This window comes from Toxotes jaculatrix, chromosome 3 (assembly GCF_017976425.1).
Source record: "Toxotes jaculatrix isolate fToxJac2 chromosome 3, fToxJac2.pri, whole genome shotgun sequence".
Taxonomy (NCBI): Eukaryota; Metazoa; Chordata; class Actinopteri; family Toxotidae; genus Toxotes; species Toxotes jaculatrix.
Window position 1 is genome coordinate 14295477 of NC_054396.1, and position 14438 is coordinate 14309914.

A 14438-nucleotide genomic window follows, 5' to 3' on the forward strand; every position below is an offset into this window, starting at 1 on the left:
AGGCAGTCTGAGGAATACTAGTTCAAGGAGCACTACTCTCCTCAGTGTTGTCTCTGGACTTTCACAAATTAGCCTGGGTCATGTAAGATTCACACACACACACACCCATGCACACACACCTATTCTCTGTTAATGAAGGTTAATTTGAGCCTCTGACTAAATGAGGACCAGCAAAAAGGTCACAGACATGACAACAGTCTGATGTGTCTATATTTTTCTCAGTTATTTCTGTACTTTTTTTTATGTCTGTTGATTTTCTTCTTTTTATGACTTTTATTCTGTCTTCTAGTCTGTGTTTATTTAAAGTTTATTGTGCTATAGATAACTCAAAATTATGTAGTCCTGGGATATTTTAATTTATATTTCATTATATTTATTCATTCTATGTATAGGTAGTAATTTTTTTGTGTACAGTTTTTTGGCATTCATATTTGACACATTTCTCCATGGAAGCTTTGATTTTTGATGTGGTATTTATGTAATATTATAGGACGCATTATATTATACATTTGGGGGAATCTGTATAATACTGTGCAGTTTCTAGAGCTGATTCAATTAGTTAATTAATTGATTAGTGGATCATCAGAAAAATATTCAGCAGCTAGTTTGATTTCACAATTATTTTTCAAGCAAAAATTCTCAAAAGAGAGGATTTGTTGATTTTTTTTGTCAGGAATCATTGTGAATATCTCTGGGCGTTGGACTTTTGGTTGGATAAAACAGGACATTTGAAAATGTCACTGTTGCTGTTAAAAATGTTTTGATGGGTTTATGGGTATTTTTCACTATTGTTTGAGAGTCCATAAACATAAACAATGACCTGATTTATCAAAAAAAATAATAAGATGAAGAAGAATTAGAAAAGGATTAATCAGTAATGAAAATAACTCTCAGTTGTCTCAACAGAGTGATTTCTCTGTCTCAGACTGTGTCATTTCAATATTTCTGGAGGCCTGTGGAGAAAACTTTAAAATAAAATAAAAAATAAAATCTGGTAAAAGTCTTTATAAAATGATATAATTTTTGTGTGGCAGTCATAGGTAGTTTTTAGGGTTTTTTTCCCCTTTTAATCATTTCATGGCCATTAAAATTTGGTTTTGGTTTTCCTTACAAATTGCCTATATTCATCACCGGGCCAAAGAATTAAAATATACATAAGAAACAATCAGAGATTAAACTGAGACTGAGACTGAGATTAAAGGCGCTGTTTTCTCACTGCCCTCCTGCTGTTACATGTTGACTCTCCTGAGTGAATAGCAGACATTCCTGAACAATACAGTTCAAAGTGTGAAATCAGCTTCATATGTTTTAAAGAGAGTATCCTCATAGGTCAGGTCTTATGCAATCAAGATAACGAATTGATAGTTGGCCCTATAGACTCTAGATACCTGATTAATATGAATGATCATCGCAAAGCCACGCTTTAATTAAATACAGCATGTGGACTCACTATTTTGATTGTATGGGTCTTATTTCATTCAGTTGTGTATTGTATCCTCTTGCCTGCCTTTGCTTCTCCTCGTTCCCTCTCGTCTCGTCAGTACACTTACTCAGATCCTGCTGCAGGAGGTCATTTAATCGCTGGGGAGGTTTTTGCCAATTCAGAAAGTGAATCACCCTTTTCTTCTCTGACTCCTTCTTCTTAAGATTTACAGGTAAGTACTATATTTTGGCCTCCTTGTATAATATATAAAGGGAATTAGCAATTAATCAGTCTCCAAATCACTTTCAGTCAGGAAGTATTTTGCACTTGTGAAGGCTGCGTCATACTTAATTTAAAAAAAGACACACTTCTTTCAACTGCCTCCTCGAGCGTGCACTTGTAGCACTTTGTGGTGATTCGAACAACCTGCTGATTCTGAAAATTGTTTGATTTTTCAAGTATGTGAAGACGCAGCCAGATCTGACCACCTGTTAAACCTTATGAATGAGGCCTGATAATGCCCCAAAGACAGGACTGACATGTATACTACGCTTTTATATTTATTTCCCACAAGTTCAGGTTGGTTAAAGTTGTTGAGACAAAATCAATAGAGGACATGCAAAACAAATTTGGCTCCTAAAGACTGTACTCACAGTAAGCTGCATTGTGTTCTGAGAACATACAGTGGTGTAGACATACTTGTTAATTTCGTTGAAGTGAAAATTTGTAATGGAAACTCCTCTGGTCTGTCTCGCAAGACTTAACTTGACTCAAGTGTAACAAAATCTGAGAGACTGTAGTAATGTACACTGAACTATAATTTTATTTTATTTTATTATTTATTTATTTTTTAAAATATTGCAGCGGTTGTAATTTTCTGTTCCTTGTCCTAAGAGCACATGAGACAGAGACAAAGACTGGTTATGTGTGTGGCGATTTCATGACACAAGATTTTTGACATGTCATTCATTATTTCAGCTTCATTCTTGAGAGTATTGCACATAAAAAAACAAATCCAGAACTGATTACAGCTCACTTGCTTGGAACGAATTCACCATTTATGTCTTGTTTTTTGCTACTACCACCATTTACTCTAGTACTGCATTTAGGTATAGTTTTGAGGTATTTGTTCTTTAGTTGAGTATTTGTATTTTACATGATTTTATACTACATTTCAGAGGGAAATGCTGCAGTTTTTACTCCATTCACCTGACATTTTTCATACAAAACACAAAAACATTTTTATGTTTTATTTTTACTATTTTTAAGTTTTGCATACAAACCTTTAACTTGTAAAGGAATATTTTACATGGTGGCATCACTGCTTTTGATATAGCAGGATGTGAGTACATTTTCCACCACTGGACAGGAGAAATACTGCAAAACAAACTTGATATAGCTATTTTATTTTTGATAGCCTACTTTAAGTACATTTTTTAAAAGTAAAAATCTGAATGGTAGTTTTGCTTTAAAGCACATACTCTGCGAACTGCGTGCACCTCTGCATTGATACCTCTCATATTTTGTTTCAAAACACTCGCTACACCACTGCCCCCTGCTGTTCAGTGGGAGTCATTGCAGCGCCGTGTGTTCCCGAGGCTGTAGTACCACGCTGTGGCCACAGGGCGGCAGGCGACGTCGACTGGTTGTCTGCAAGCAAAGATGGCGGTGCGGAAGAAAGACGGCGGCCCGAATGTAAAATATTTCGAAGCGTCTGATACCGTCTCTCAGTTTGATAATGTCCGCGTGTGGCTGGGAAAGAATTACAAAAAGGTACTGAGCGCATGTTTTGTAAACGTACACACGGAGCAGACATTTTCCACCCTGAAACGTGGGCACTTACCCGCTGGGCAGAGGCAGTGACAAAGAGAGGAGGGAGGGTGCTGCTGAGCGTCCAGCTGTTTGATTCACTCGAGCCGGGGATACAAAAGGATGCTGAGCCGACAGCTGCGCCAGATGCAGCCGCGAACGGCGGTACCCCCGGATGCTTATGTAGCTAAACCGACCCAAAACCAGCACACGGTCTGACCTGTGTGAATGGTTTTTGGATAAAAAAAAATTAAAGGGGGTGACTTTAGCCGGCCAGCCAGCTAGCGAGCTAGTTAGCTAATGGGCTAACGGTAATGCAGCTCAGATCCAGATGTTCACGGCCCGTCTGGATGAACCGTGAGCGGTGTGCTGGTGTTAAGACACATCGATGCAACAAAATACAGTGTTTCTTCTCCCCAAAAAACGTCAATAATAATAATGATGATGATGAAATGGACGGGTATGCATTAATTTATCCCCATATCACATATTGCATTACGGCACAGTCTCACACTCTCAGTGGTAAAACTGAGAGCTGTGCAACTTCCACCGACACACAGCAGCTAACAGCACACTGTAGGTTATTTTTATGTCCCCCCTGTGGCTCAGCTCTGTGTTGATCTTGTCCTCACAGTACATCCAGGCCGAGCCCCCCACCAACAAGTCCCTGTCCAGCCTGGTGGTCCAGCTTCTCCAGTTTCAGGAGGAGGTGTTCGGTCGACATGTTAGCAACCCTCCGCTCACCAAACTGCCGGTATGTCTCCTTCATCCCTCTTTATACATCTGTTTCACACACTTACTTACTCCAATGGGACACCCTGCAACTGGTGTGTTTTGTGTCTGCAGATGAAGTGTTTCCTTGACTTCAAGTCAGGGGGGGCTCTCTGCCACATCCTGGCTGCTGCCTACAAGTTCAAGAGTGACCAAGGATGGTAAGCCTTTCTTTTCAGCTGGTTTAAAGGCTTAAAGAAACAGACAAAGTGAAAATAAATAGTGCAGTTACGTAGAATTACAGCGCTCAGTTGGATTTTGGCTATGTTGCCGTTTCGTGTGTAACTCCAGTCTAATTTCCTGGTAGGCGCAGGTTTGACTTCCAGAATCCGTCGAGGATGGATCGAAATGTGGAGATGTTCATGACCATCGAGAAGTCCTTAGTGCAGGTGAGTTTGCCTGAGGGCTTGTATTTTTACATAATTATTGTGCAAATGAATCGTCCAATTACACTGGTTGTTCTCAGTTCTGAATTTTTGAAATTGAAGAGAAACGTAAACTGTTTATATATATGTATATATATTTTTTTCATATAGATTCATATTCATTCAGAGCCTGCTTCACTCGACAAACTGTTACAACATTCTCACAATGCTAAAATCACAGTTATTTATTTATGCGATTAACTTCTCCTGCTGCAGGCACCAGAGCTAAACGGTGCTGCTTTGAGAGGTTACATGTCTCCTCTTGTTACATCATATTTGTTAAGTGTCTGAGAACCAGGCTGCTTGAACAGTACAGATAGAAATAATGAAGGGCACTCAGTCATGTGACTTCACCAGTAATCCTACTTAATCAGCCCTGCAGCTACACCACAAGATCCTCCGGCTCTCCTGATCTGATGAGCTCAACAGCACGACAGAGTTCTTATTTTAAAAGAGATGATATGAAATAGATTATATTTGCATTTATAGGTATTTTTCTGCGTTTAAACTTGTGATTGCCTTAATTCACACATCTGGTGCATTTCTTTGTTTCAGAACAACTGCCTGACAAGACCTGTCATCTACCTGAGCCCTGACATAGAACCAAAACTGCTCGGGAAACTAAAAGACATCATCAAAAGACATCAGGTGTGTGTCTTTTCTTCTGTTAAAAGTGACTATATGTCAGCATTATAGACAGAAGTGTTTCTCTGCACCCAAAATTAGCCTACATTGGAGGCTTTTAAGTTAAAAAATTATTGTTTTTAATATTTTAAGATGTCAAGTTTTCTTTTTTCAGAGTATATTATCATTTGTGTGAACATCTGTTGCAGGGCTCGGTGACTGAGGACAAGTCCTCCAGCTCCCATGTTGTTGTCCCTATTCCTGCCAGTCTGGAGGAAGGTGAGCCTTCAAATGTGTGTTTAAGCAGAGCCTGTTGTGTTTGTTGTGAATTCTGCTGCACTGATTCGCTTTGTGCTAATATCATTTTCTCTCTTTGGTCCAGAGGAGTGGGTGCGTCCCGTGATGAAGAGAGATAAGCAAGTGCTGCTCCACTGGGGATATTTTCCTGACAGGTTTGTCCTGAGATGATACCTTGTTTTACATAAACTTAACCAACACACTGCTCTCCCTGAGGTGTTTCATTACAAACTCAAATTTGTAGTCTTTCACATGGCTTAACCTTTGACCTTTCCCCTCTCATTGTGTAGCTATGACACCTGGATCTCAGCCAGTGAGATTGAGGCTGCTGTGGAGGATCCTCCCAGCCCAGAAAAGCCCAGGAAGGTACCTCATTTCTTGCCATACAATGTTTAGCATGTTGGTCAAGTCCTGTTCATTCCAGCTTTTTATTGAGCCTATTTGATACTTGGAATGATTAAAATATTCAAATCAAAGGCATCAGATGGAAAATTATAGACAAGTTTGCATAATTTTTTGTGCAAGGTTTTTGGAAAATGTCTTTACATTGTCTAGAATTTAAAATAAACGTTTTGTGCTTTTCTGGACAACATGTGTCACGGTGGGGAGCAAGGACTAGGACCCAAACGCAAAAACCCTCAAGACAGGCAGAAAGGTAGAACTAAAAGTCTTTTAATGAACCAAAAAAATCACTGGAAGAGTCCAGGGCCAAGAATCAAAACTCAAATAACCAAAAAATACAAAAGTCCTTACTTGAAAACAGGAAACCAATGTAAGTCCATGAGGTGGGGAAAAAAACACAAGGCACAGGTACGGGATCAAACACGGGGAAGACAGAGACTCAGGTACAGACTTGGGTATCGACACAGGCATGGAAACAGACAGGGGACACAGACGAACCGACAAGAACACAGCGAAATAACGAGACTTAAATACACCAGGCAATGGGCAACAGGTGAAACCAATTAGGGCGGGGCAGACAATCACAAAAGGAGGGAAACAAGACAAAGACAGGAAGTAGAACAAGACAAGATACACAAGGGCCATGATTTCAAAATAAAACAGGAACAGTGAACAAAACTTAACAAACTAAACAAGAATCTGAAAAGGTCCAAATGTCCACAAAAGAGATCCAAACAAAAGGGTTCAAAAAACAGCCCCCTTAGGGGCTAGTCATGACAACGTGAGTCTGTAACTGTGTACACTGAGCTGATAGCTCCCAATTTGGACATTTACTCATTTCATATTTTTGCCTCTGTGCAAAACATCCAAGTATGAAGTGCTGCTGCAAATTGGCACTTGAAGCAACACAGCCAACCACAAAGTTCAAAGTGGCGTCAGAAGCTCTTATTGTGTATTTGGAGCGTTGCTTGCTGAAGGCGTTTAATGCTCACTAGGACATGGTAGTAACAGCAGTGAAGCATTCAAATATTCAGGGCAGCATTAACACAGTAATGACCACACTGGTTTAGTTCACTGTCAAGCTTCCTGTCTCTCTCGACCACAACTTCAAACAGGCGTTAAATCCTGAATCGTCTCAAATTTTGTTTGAGACGATTGAGACGAACTGTGGGACGGGTTAATGACAACTCACTCTAGCGATTGGGATGCTTACTGAAAAAAATGTTTTAACATTCGCCATACAATATGTCGTCTTTATTCACAGGTACATGCCAAGTGGATTTTAGACCTGGACCAGTATAATGAGTGGATGAATGAAGAGGACTATGAGGTGGGTGAGGGTTGCCCTAAGAGGAAGAGGATCTCCGCCAAGACGCTGACAGATGAGGTGACCACACCTGACGAGCGGAGGGACAAGAAGCCCGGCAGCGCCAAGAAGAGGAAGCGCTCGCCGTCGCCCTCCCCCACCCCTCCACCTCAGGAGAGCAAGAAGAAGAACACCAAGAAAGGGTTTGTGATCAGACATGGTTTGAAAAAATATAACAATGATGTTTGACAATATGTATTTCCTGTAGAACCAGAGCTATCAGGGACATTTTACAATACAGTCTAATATTGTCCTCTTTGTGTGCGTGTGTGCTGACAGGCCAACGACCCCGTACACCAAGTCTAAACGGGGCCAGAGGGAGGAGGAACAGGAGGATCTTAGTAAGGACTTAGATGAAGCGTCACCTGTTCCAGCACCTGAAGAGGGAAACCCAGCTAAGACAAGTACACAAGTCAACATATGTGCACAATATAAACAAAAAGAACAACACAACCAGCTCCAACATTGGATGACCATTAACATGAATCACAGTTGTCATGTTTTAAGGCTGCAGAGTAGCAGAAAGTATCTGTGACCGGCTGACATTATACTTTTTTTTTGCAGATAACACCAAGAAGGACTCTGATTCAACTCCAGTCAAAGGAGGAACAGATATGGGTGAGCAGAAAGAAACGCACACTCCACTTTGTTGTCCATGTCTTTGCTTTATGTCCATGTGGACCTCCCTGGACATTGTTACTGGTCCTGTGTTTAAGTACATTGAGAGCCTCTGAAAACCGGAGTCAGATTCTGCTTTCTGTCCACTAACTCTTCTTTTGTGATTTCAACAGATGAGCAAGAGGATGAGTCCATGGAAACAACGGGGAAGGTAAGGTAGTTTGTGAAAGTGCAAGACAACATTATGGCGAGGACAGTAAACCCATATATCATCTTGAGTGTGTGCGTGTTTGTTGAAGCAGGAGGAGGAGGAAGGCTCTCCGAGTGTGAAGGGTGAACCAGTGAAAGGCTCAGACCTTCACGAGGACAATGTGACTGAGCAAACTCACCACATTATCATACCGAGCTACGCTGCCTGGTTTGACTACAACAGGTAAGATTATCAGATGTTGTTTGTTTTTTTGAGTATCTTCCCCCTTTTTGGCAGTAATTTGATTGTTTGGACAATTCAAATGTGCGTTAAAAAAATAAAAACTTAAAGACTTAAAATGTGAACCTAGCTGTCATAATTTTTGGTTGAAAAGAAAACCAACTTTTGAGGTGACTCAAAAAGTCAAAAAAATCCATCTTCCAGATATGGTTCAGCTGTGAGTCCTCATACTGTCCTGATTGTTTTCTCCCCAGTGTTCACGCCATTGAGCGCAGAGCTCTGCCAGAGTTTTTCAACGGAAAGAACAAATCTAAAACCCCCGAGATGTAAGTGTGTGATCAGCACAATATTTGATGTTTTTATTGCAGGTATTTAGCTGATCTGATCACATTTACAAAAACATTTACAAAAACAATCACATATGGTACAACAGTAAACCCTGGTTGTTATATCTAATGTTTCTGTTTACTTCTATCTTTTGGCAGTTACCTGGCGTACAGGAACTTCATGATCGACACCTACCGACTGAACCCTCAGGAGTACCTGACCTCCACCGCCTGCCGCAGGAACCTGGCAGGAGATGTGTGTGCAATCATGAGGTGGGTGGAGGCTGAATGTGACGAACATAATCAGCCAATCCAGACTTTTAACTGTCTGTATCTGTACAGTTGCGTGTTTTAGTCAGACATTTTCTGTGCTTCTTCTCCCACAGAGTTCACGCCTTCCTGGAGCAGTGGGGTCTGATCAACTACCAGGTGGACTCTGAGAGCCGGCCCACACCCATGGGTCCTCCACCCACCTCTCACTTCCATGTCCTGGCAGACACTCCATCCAGTCTGGTGCCCCTGCAGCCCAAGACATCCCAGGTCCATACACACTCTCACACACACACACACTCTCACACACACACACACACTCTCACACACACACACACACACACACACACACACACACACACACACACACACACACACACACACACACACACACACAGATTCCAGGTTGTTTTACATTTGTCCCTCTGTCACTGTGTCCCTGCAGACCCAGCAGATGATGTCATTCCCAGATAAAGTGAAGGATAAACCTGCAGATCTGCAAAACTTCGGGCTGAGAACTGACATGTACAGCAAGAAGACTGGCTCTGCAAAGGTACAGGTCCAAGAGGATGGATGGCAGAATGATTCTTGTGCTGTAATTTATGACTTTACTGTATTTTCGGTGATTTTTCATATTAGTAAAGCTGTGGTGATGTTTTTGCGTGCAGAGCAAGAGTGCAGCGAGCTCCATGAGGGAGTGGACAGAACAAGAAACACTACTACTACTTGAGGTACAAACAGTCCTTAATATCAACACTGTGACAGTGAAACAGCGGTGCCAACATAAATACAAGATGTATAACACTAGCTGTAAGAAAACAAGAAAAAAAACAACATGAAAACGCAGAGCTAAATGTTGTCCTCACTTTCCTCAGGGCCTGGAGATGTACAAGGACGACTGGAACAAAGTGTCAGAACATGTTGGCAGCCGCACGCAGGATGAGTGTATCCTGCACTTCCTGCGGCTGCCCATTGAAGACCCCTACTTGGAGGATAGCTCCTCGTCCCTGGGACCACTGGCCTATCAGCCCGTACCTTTCAGCCAAGCAGGAAACCCTGTCATGAGCACGGTGGCCTTCCTCGCGTCTGTAGTCGACCCGCGTGTGGCCTCAGCGGCAGCCAAATCTGCTTTGGGTGAGAAGAGGCTTATTTTGAAATGTCCCTCCTGTGTAAACACCGAAAACAGTCCAAGAAAATTATTAGCAACTACCTGATAAGCTGTTCCTACTGAGGGCACAGAATAGCATTGAGCTCACCGCTTGTACTGTGTGCTTTCACGACTGTGATTGATCATTGTACACACAGATTACTCTTGAGCAGTCAAATTCACATTCTGCCTCTGCTCCTCAGAGGAGTTTTCTCGTATGAAAGAGGAGGTTCCTGCAGCTCTGGTCGAGGCTCATGTGCGGCGGGTGGAGGAGGCGGCGAGGGTCAGCGGCCGCCAGGACCCTCTGTACGGCCTGGAGGGCAGTGGCATTGCAGGCACCGGCCTGGAGGAGGGAGACAGACCTGGTAGGTTGGACACACACACACACACACACACACACTTATGCATGTATACATGTGTACTGTACATGCAAAACTGCAAGAGGCAGCGTCTGACTCGTCTTCTCTCTCGGCCTTTAGACGAAAGCACTGATGAAAGCAAGAGTGACAGCCAATCAGGTGAAGAGAAGAGAGAGGCCAAGGTATGATGCATGGTCGTTATAATGCATGATGTTTCTTACTCGGGATAGTTCTGCTGATGCATTGCTGCGAAGCTCATTGTGCTGTGTTTACTTCCCCACACAGGACAGCAAAGATGGAGCGATCGAGGAAGAGGAGAAGCAGGCAGAGAACGGGAAGAAGGAAGAAGAGAGAGGAAGAGAGCCCGAAGGGGAGAGGGAGGCCGACAAAACGGAGCCAGAGATGGGTACAGAAGTTCATGGCTCTCAGACACAAGAAATACTCTGTTCTTGTCAAAGGTGAAAAAAAAAAACTAAAAAAAAAAGTTTTCTTCTCTTAGGCGATGGGGAAAAGGAAAAGGAGGGTAAAGAGGGAACAGAGGAAGGACAAAGAGAAGGAGAGAGTGAGGGAGAAAGGAAGGCCAAGGTGGAGCGTGATGTTGGAGAGGGGAACCTGGCCACTGCGGCCGCGTCTGCTCTCGCTGCTGCTGCTGTCAAAGCCAAGGTAAAGTTGATTATCGTGAGGCATCCAGAGGCCGTGTCCTTCATCACCTCTTTTGTTTTTATATTCTGTTACTTTGGTTTCACCTCCACTTTCTTCACAGCACCTGGCTGCGGTGGAAGAGAGGAAGATCAAATCTCTTGTGGCTCTGCTGGTGGAAACCCAGATGAAGAAGCTGGAGATTAAACTGCGACACTTTGAAGAACTGGAAACCATCATGGACAGAGAGAGGGAGGCTGTGAGTGAGGGAATCTGGGATACGTAACATCAGCAGACAGGATACAGCCTATTTTCAGGGTAAATGCTTTAACATATTTCTGTTTGTGTGTCTGTGTGTAGTTGGAGTACCAGCGGCAGCAGCTGCTGGCTGACCGTCAGTCTTTCCACATGGAGCAGTTGAAATACGCAGAGATGAGGGCTCGCCAGCAGCATTTCCAGCAGATTCAGCACCAGCAGCACAGCCAGGCCGGGGCCCCTCATTCCAACCAGGCGGCCTCGGGCCCACCACCCCAGGGCCTGGCAGCAAGTCAGCAAGCTCCCAGCACACCAGCACCACAGCCGGCCGCCAGCCCCGCGCCTCCAGCCTCTTCTGCTCCTGAGTCCCAACCACCTCAGGGCGCTCACACCTCGCCCCCCTGCCCACCAAGCCAGGCCCCGGCTACCCACTCCAGCTCCAGCACTACACCTGGGCTTCATGGTGAGTGCAGCCTCACAGTCAGGACACAGTGAAACAAAATTCAATCACAGTGCTGTAGCATAAATATGTGTTAATGTATGATAAAGACAGGATTGTTCTTTCATTTCCTCCTGTCGCTGTGTTGTGATCACGTTTCTTTAGTTATATCTTTACTAGTTAGCTTGTCATGTTAACATCAGTCTTCTGGACTGGACGGTGAAATCTGGGAGTTCTGTGACAGCAAATGTAAAACAAAAAAAAACCCCAAAATGACAGAAAATAAATGAATAAAAACACCTAGTTTAGTTTATTATTAAGATAAAGGAGAGCAACAAATTATCACATTTGAGAAGCTTAACTGAGAATATCTGGATTATTTACTAAAATAAAATTCCGTTATTATTGTTGTTATTTGATTATCAAAATAGTTGTGGTTTAAGTAAATCAACTTGCTGTAGGACGGCACAGACTGTTAGTGAGTCTGTTTGTGTTCTTTGACTTGTTAACAAAGATCCAACCTAAGTTTCTCTAACATGAACTTAAAAGAGTTATATTGTTAAAACCTTGCAGCTCTAAATTGTTAAGATTTTTGTCGTTTCCCCTCTCTCACCTCCTCACAGAGCCCACCGCCCCTCTCTCCGGGGACACAGTCCACCCCTCAGCTCCAGTCCCTCCCCCACAGTGAGACATCAGCAAATTGCCTGAGAATCCGAATGACTCTGACCACTTTGAATCCTGCCTGTATCATCTGAAACGAAGAAGTCATAAACCGAAGGAAGAGAACACATTTTACATTTTCAGCTTTTTTGTTTGTTTGTTGTTTTTTTCCAACAGGACAACTGATGTGAGAAGGAAAAATGTCTTAATCAGACCACCTCTACTTTGACTGAGCTGTTGAGGAAAAAAAAAATCCTTTTCTAAATTGAATCGGCCAATGAAGAAAACCGATATTCATACAGAAGCTGTTCATCCTGTGTGGTCGATTGGACAGCAACACTTCATTATTTTAAGCTTAACACCAGAGATCTGGTAAACGAAGAGGGTCTTACCAACATGCTGGCACTCGAGAAGAGGAGAAAAGACTCATCTTGTGTTTTCAGTGTTTTGGAAATTGTTGCATTTATTTTCCTGCAACACTTTATCACAGCTTGTGACTTCTCATGTTTCATAATCTCTCCAGAGTCCCCCCCCCCCCCCCCCCCCCCGTACTGTAGGTACTAATTGAAATATGTTTAAGAAGAAAAAGAAAATGCACTTTTAACATGTTTCCCTAGGCCTCACTGAAAGACTTGAAGCATCCATGAAATTGAACTTTAGCACTTATATCGTCCTTTTGTTGTCTTAAATGCTTTTTCATACCGAAGGTTTTGGAAACTTGATTGGGAATATTACTTTTTCCTCTCTATTTTTTATTTGTATTACATGGACAACGGTCACTCTACAAGGTCTGGCCTGAAGGTCACATGTCTAAAAACCAATGTCTCTCTCCAGAGAAAATTGTGAAATGAATGAAAAATGTTCAAATCAGAAGCCAGTTTGAAATTACATTACATTTCTTTGGATGCAGTTGGAGATTATGTACTGTTAACTGGATTCTCTGTTACAAACACTTTTTATTTTTTGCCCTGTAATGGAAAATATGGGAACTCTTTGAAAGTACTGACAGTGTGAGGTCCTGAAAAGACCTCATTTTACTCATTTTAGTAATGTCCCTTTTCCACTGCACTTATCAGTGTATCAGTGAGGCGCCTGAGTTTTGCAAATCTTGATGAACTCAGATCATCCAGGTTGTAGTTTTGTGAGGAATGTAGTTTTAGTTTTTTTTTTTTTCCAAAAGAAGAAGACGTATAATAATTCTATCAACAACCACATATATGTTTATTCATTATTTGACTTTGTGTTAATTGCTAAACCAAAATGTTTTTATAATCATGTTTATCTCACATTTATTCCGTGGGTTTTATTGTGGTTGCTCGGGAAATGACGGGGATGTTTGTTGTTTTTTTTTTTTTGTTTTTTTAGCAGCTTGTTTTTCGCTGGTGCATTTCAAGTTACAGATGGAAGAAATGTTAATACTGTCAAAAACAAGGGAGCTCGCACCTTAAACAGCTGACAACGGAGAATTGTGTCCTTAATATCTGCAACAATATCCTCACTTTTTATCCTATCAATTTTTATATTTTTTACTGTTACTTTTTTCCATCTTCTTTCTTTGATATGTCAACATTGTAACTGTATATTATTACCTTTGTAGCCTATATTTACCCTCTCCACTGTTGTGTATGATTCAGACAGGTCTGCTGGATCTGTCTGATAAGTGACTGTGAGCATGTGCGTATGTCAACGCATGCCATTAAGCTCTGTAAAACCATATTACCGTTCAGTTTTATTTCCAGTGCCATTCGCTGTGTGTCACCGAGTTTGAAGGATTTAAAAAAAAAAAAAAAAAAGACATGCTTTGTTCTGCACACGGCACATCACGTCAGTGTCATGAAATATAATCCAGTCAGATGGTGAAACTTTACAGTTAATGTCCGTCAAGCCAGTATTGCAGTCCTCACAACAGCTGTGAGCATAAATGGACTTCTTTTATCTGTGTTATTACTACATTGTGTGGATTTTGTGATATGAAATAAGTGTCCGTTCAGTTTCTGTATGTTTTTCACTATGCTGAAGGTAGCAGCAATTGCATTGATTATTATACAGTAGAAATCAATTTTTCCTCTGTAAATCATCACATTAGTGCTGACAGTTACTCTGGCAGTTTGTATGAAAAAAAAAAAAAAAAAAGGCAAAACAAAGGCGGTTCAGGTTTTAATTACAAAATGTTGGGGA

The 14438-nt window shown here is 41.9% G+C and overlaps 1 protein-coding gene across 4 annotated transcripts; it reads left to right on the forward strand.

The window, feature by feature from the left end:
* The first annotated feature begins 3070 nt into the window (after positions 1–3070).
* smarcc2 (SWI/SNF related, matrix associated, actin dependent regulator of chromatin, subfamily c, member 2) lies at positions 3071–13659 on the forward strand. Of its 4 annotated transcripts, none has more exons than XM_041033889.1 (26): positions 3071–3196; positions 3867–3986; positions 4079–4164; positions 4311–4392; positions 4984–5076; positions 5262–5331; positions 5435–5504; positions 5640–5715; positions 7016–7260; positions 7397–7521; positions 7682–7735; positions 7909–7946; positions 8035–8168; positions 8420–8491; positions 8651–8764; positions 8878–9031; positions 9207–9314; positions 9430–9492; positions 9637–9895; positions 10112–10273; positions 10388–10449; positions 10553–10673; positions 10767–10930; positions 11031–11165; positions 11267–11624; positions 12224–13659. In XM_041033889.1, exons 1-26 carry the CDS (start codon positions 3086–3088, stop codon positions 12286–12288), a joined length of 3141 nt encoding a protein of 1046 aa, XP_040889823.1. In that variant the 5' UTR covers positions 3071–3085; the 3' UTR covers positions 12289–13659. The 4 variants fall into 4 exon arrangements, with proteins under 4 accessions (XP_040889823.1, XP_040889825.1, XP_040889826.1 ...); XM_041033891.1 differs by having other exon boundaries at positions 8038–8168; XM_041033892.1 differs by having other exon boundaries at positions 4317–4392.
* The last annotated feature ends 779 nt before the right edge of the window (positions 13660–14438 follow it).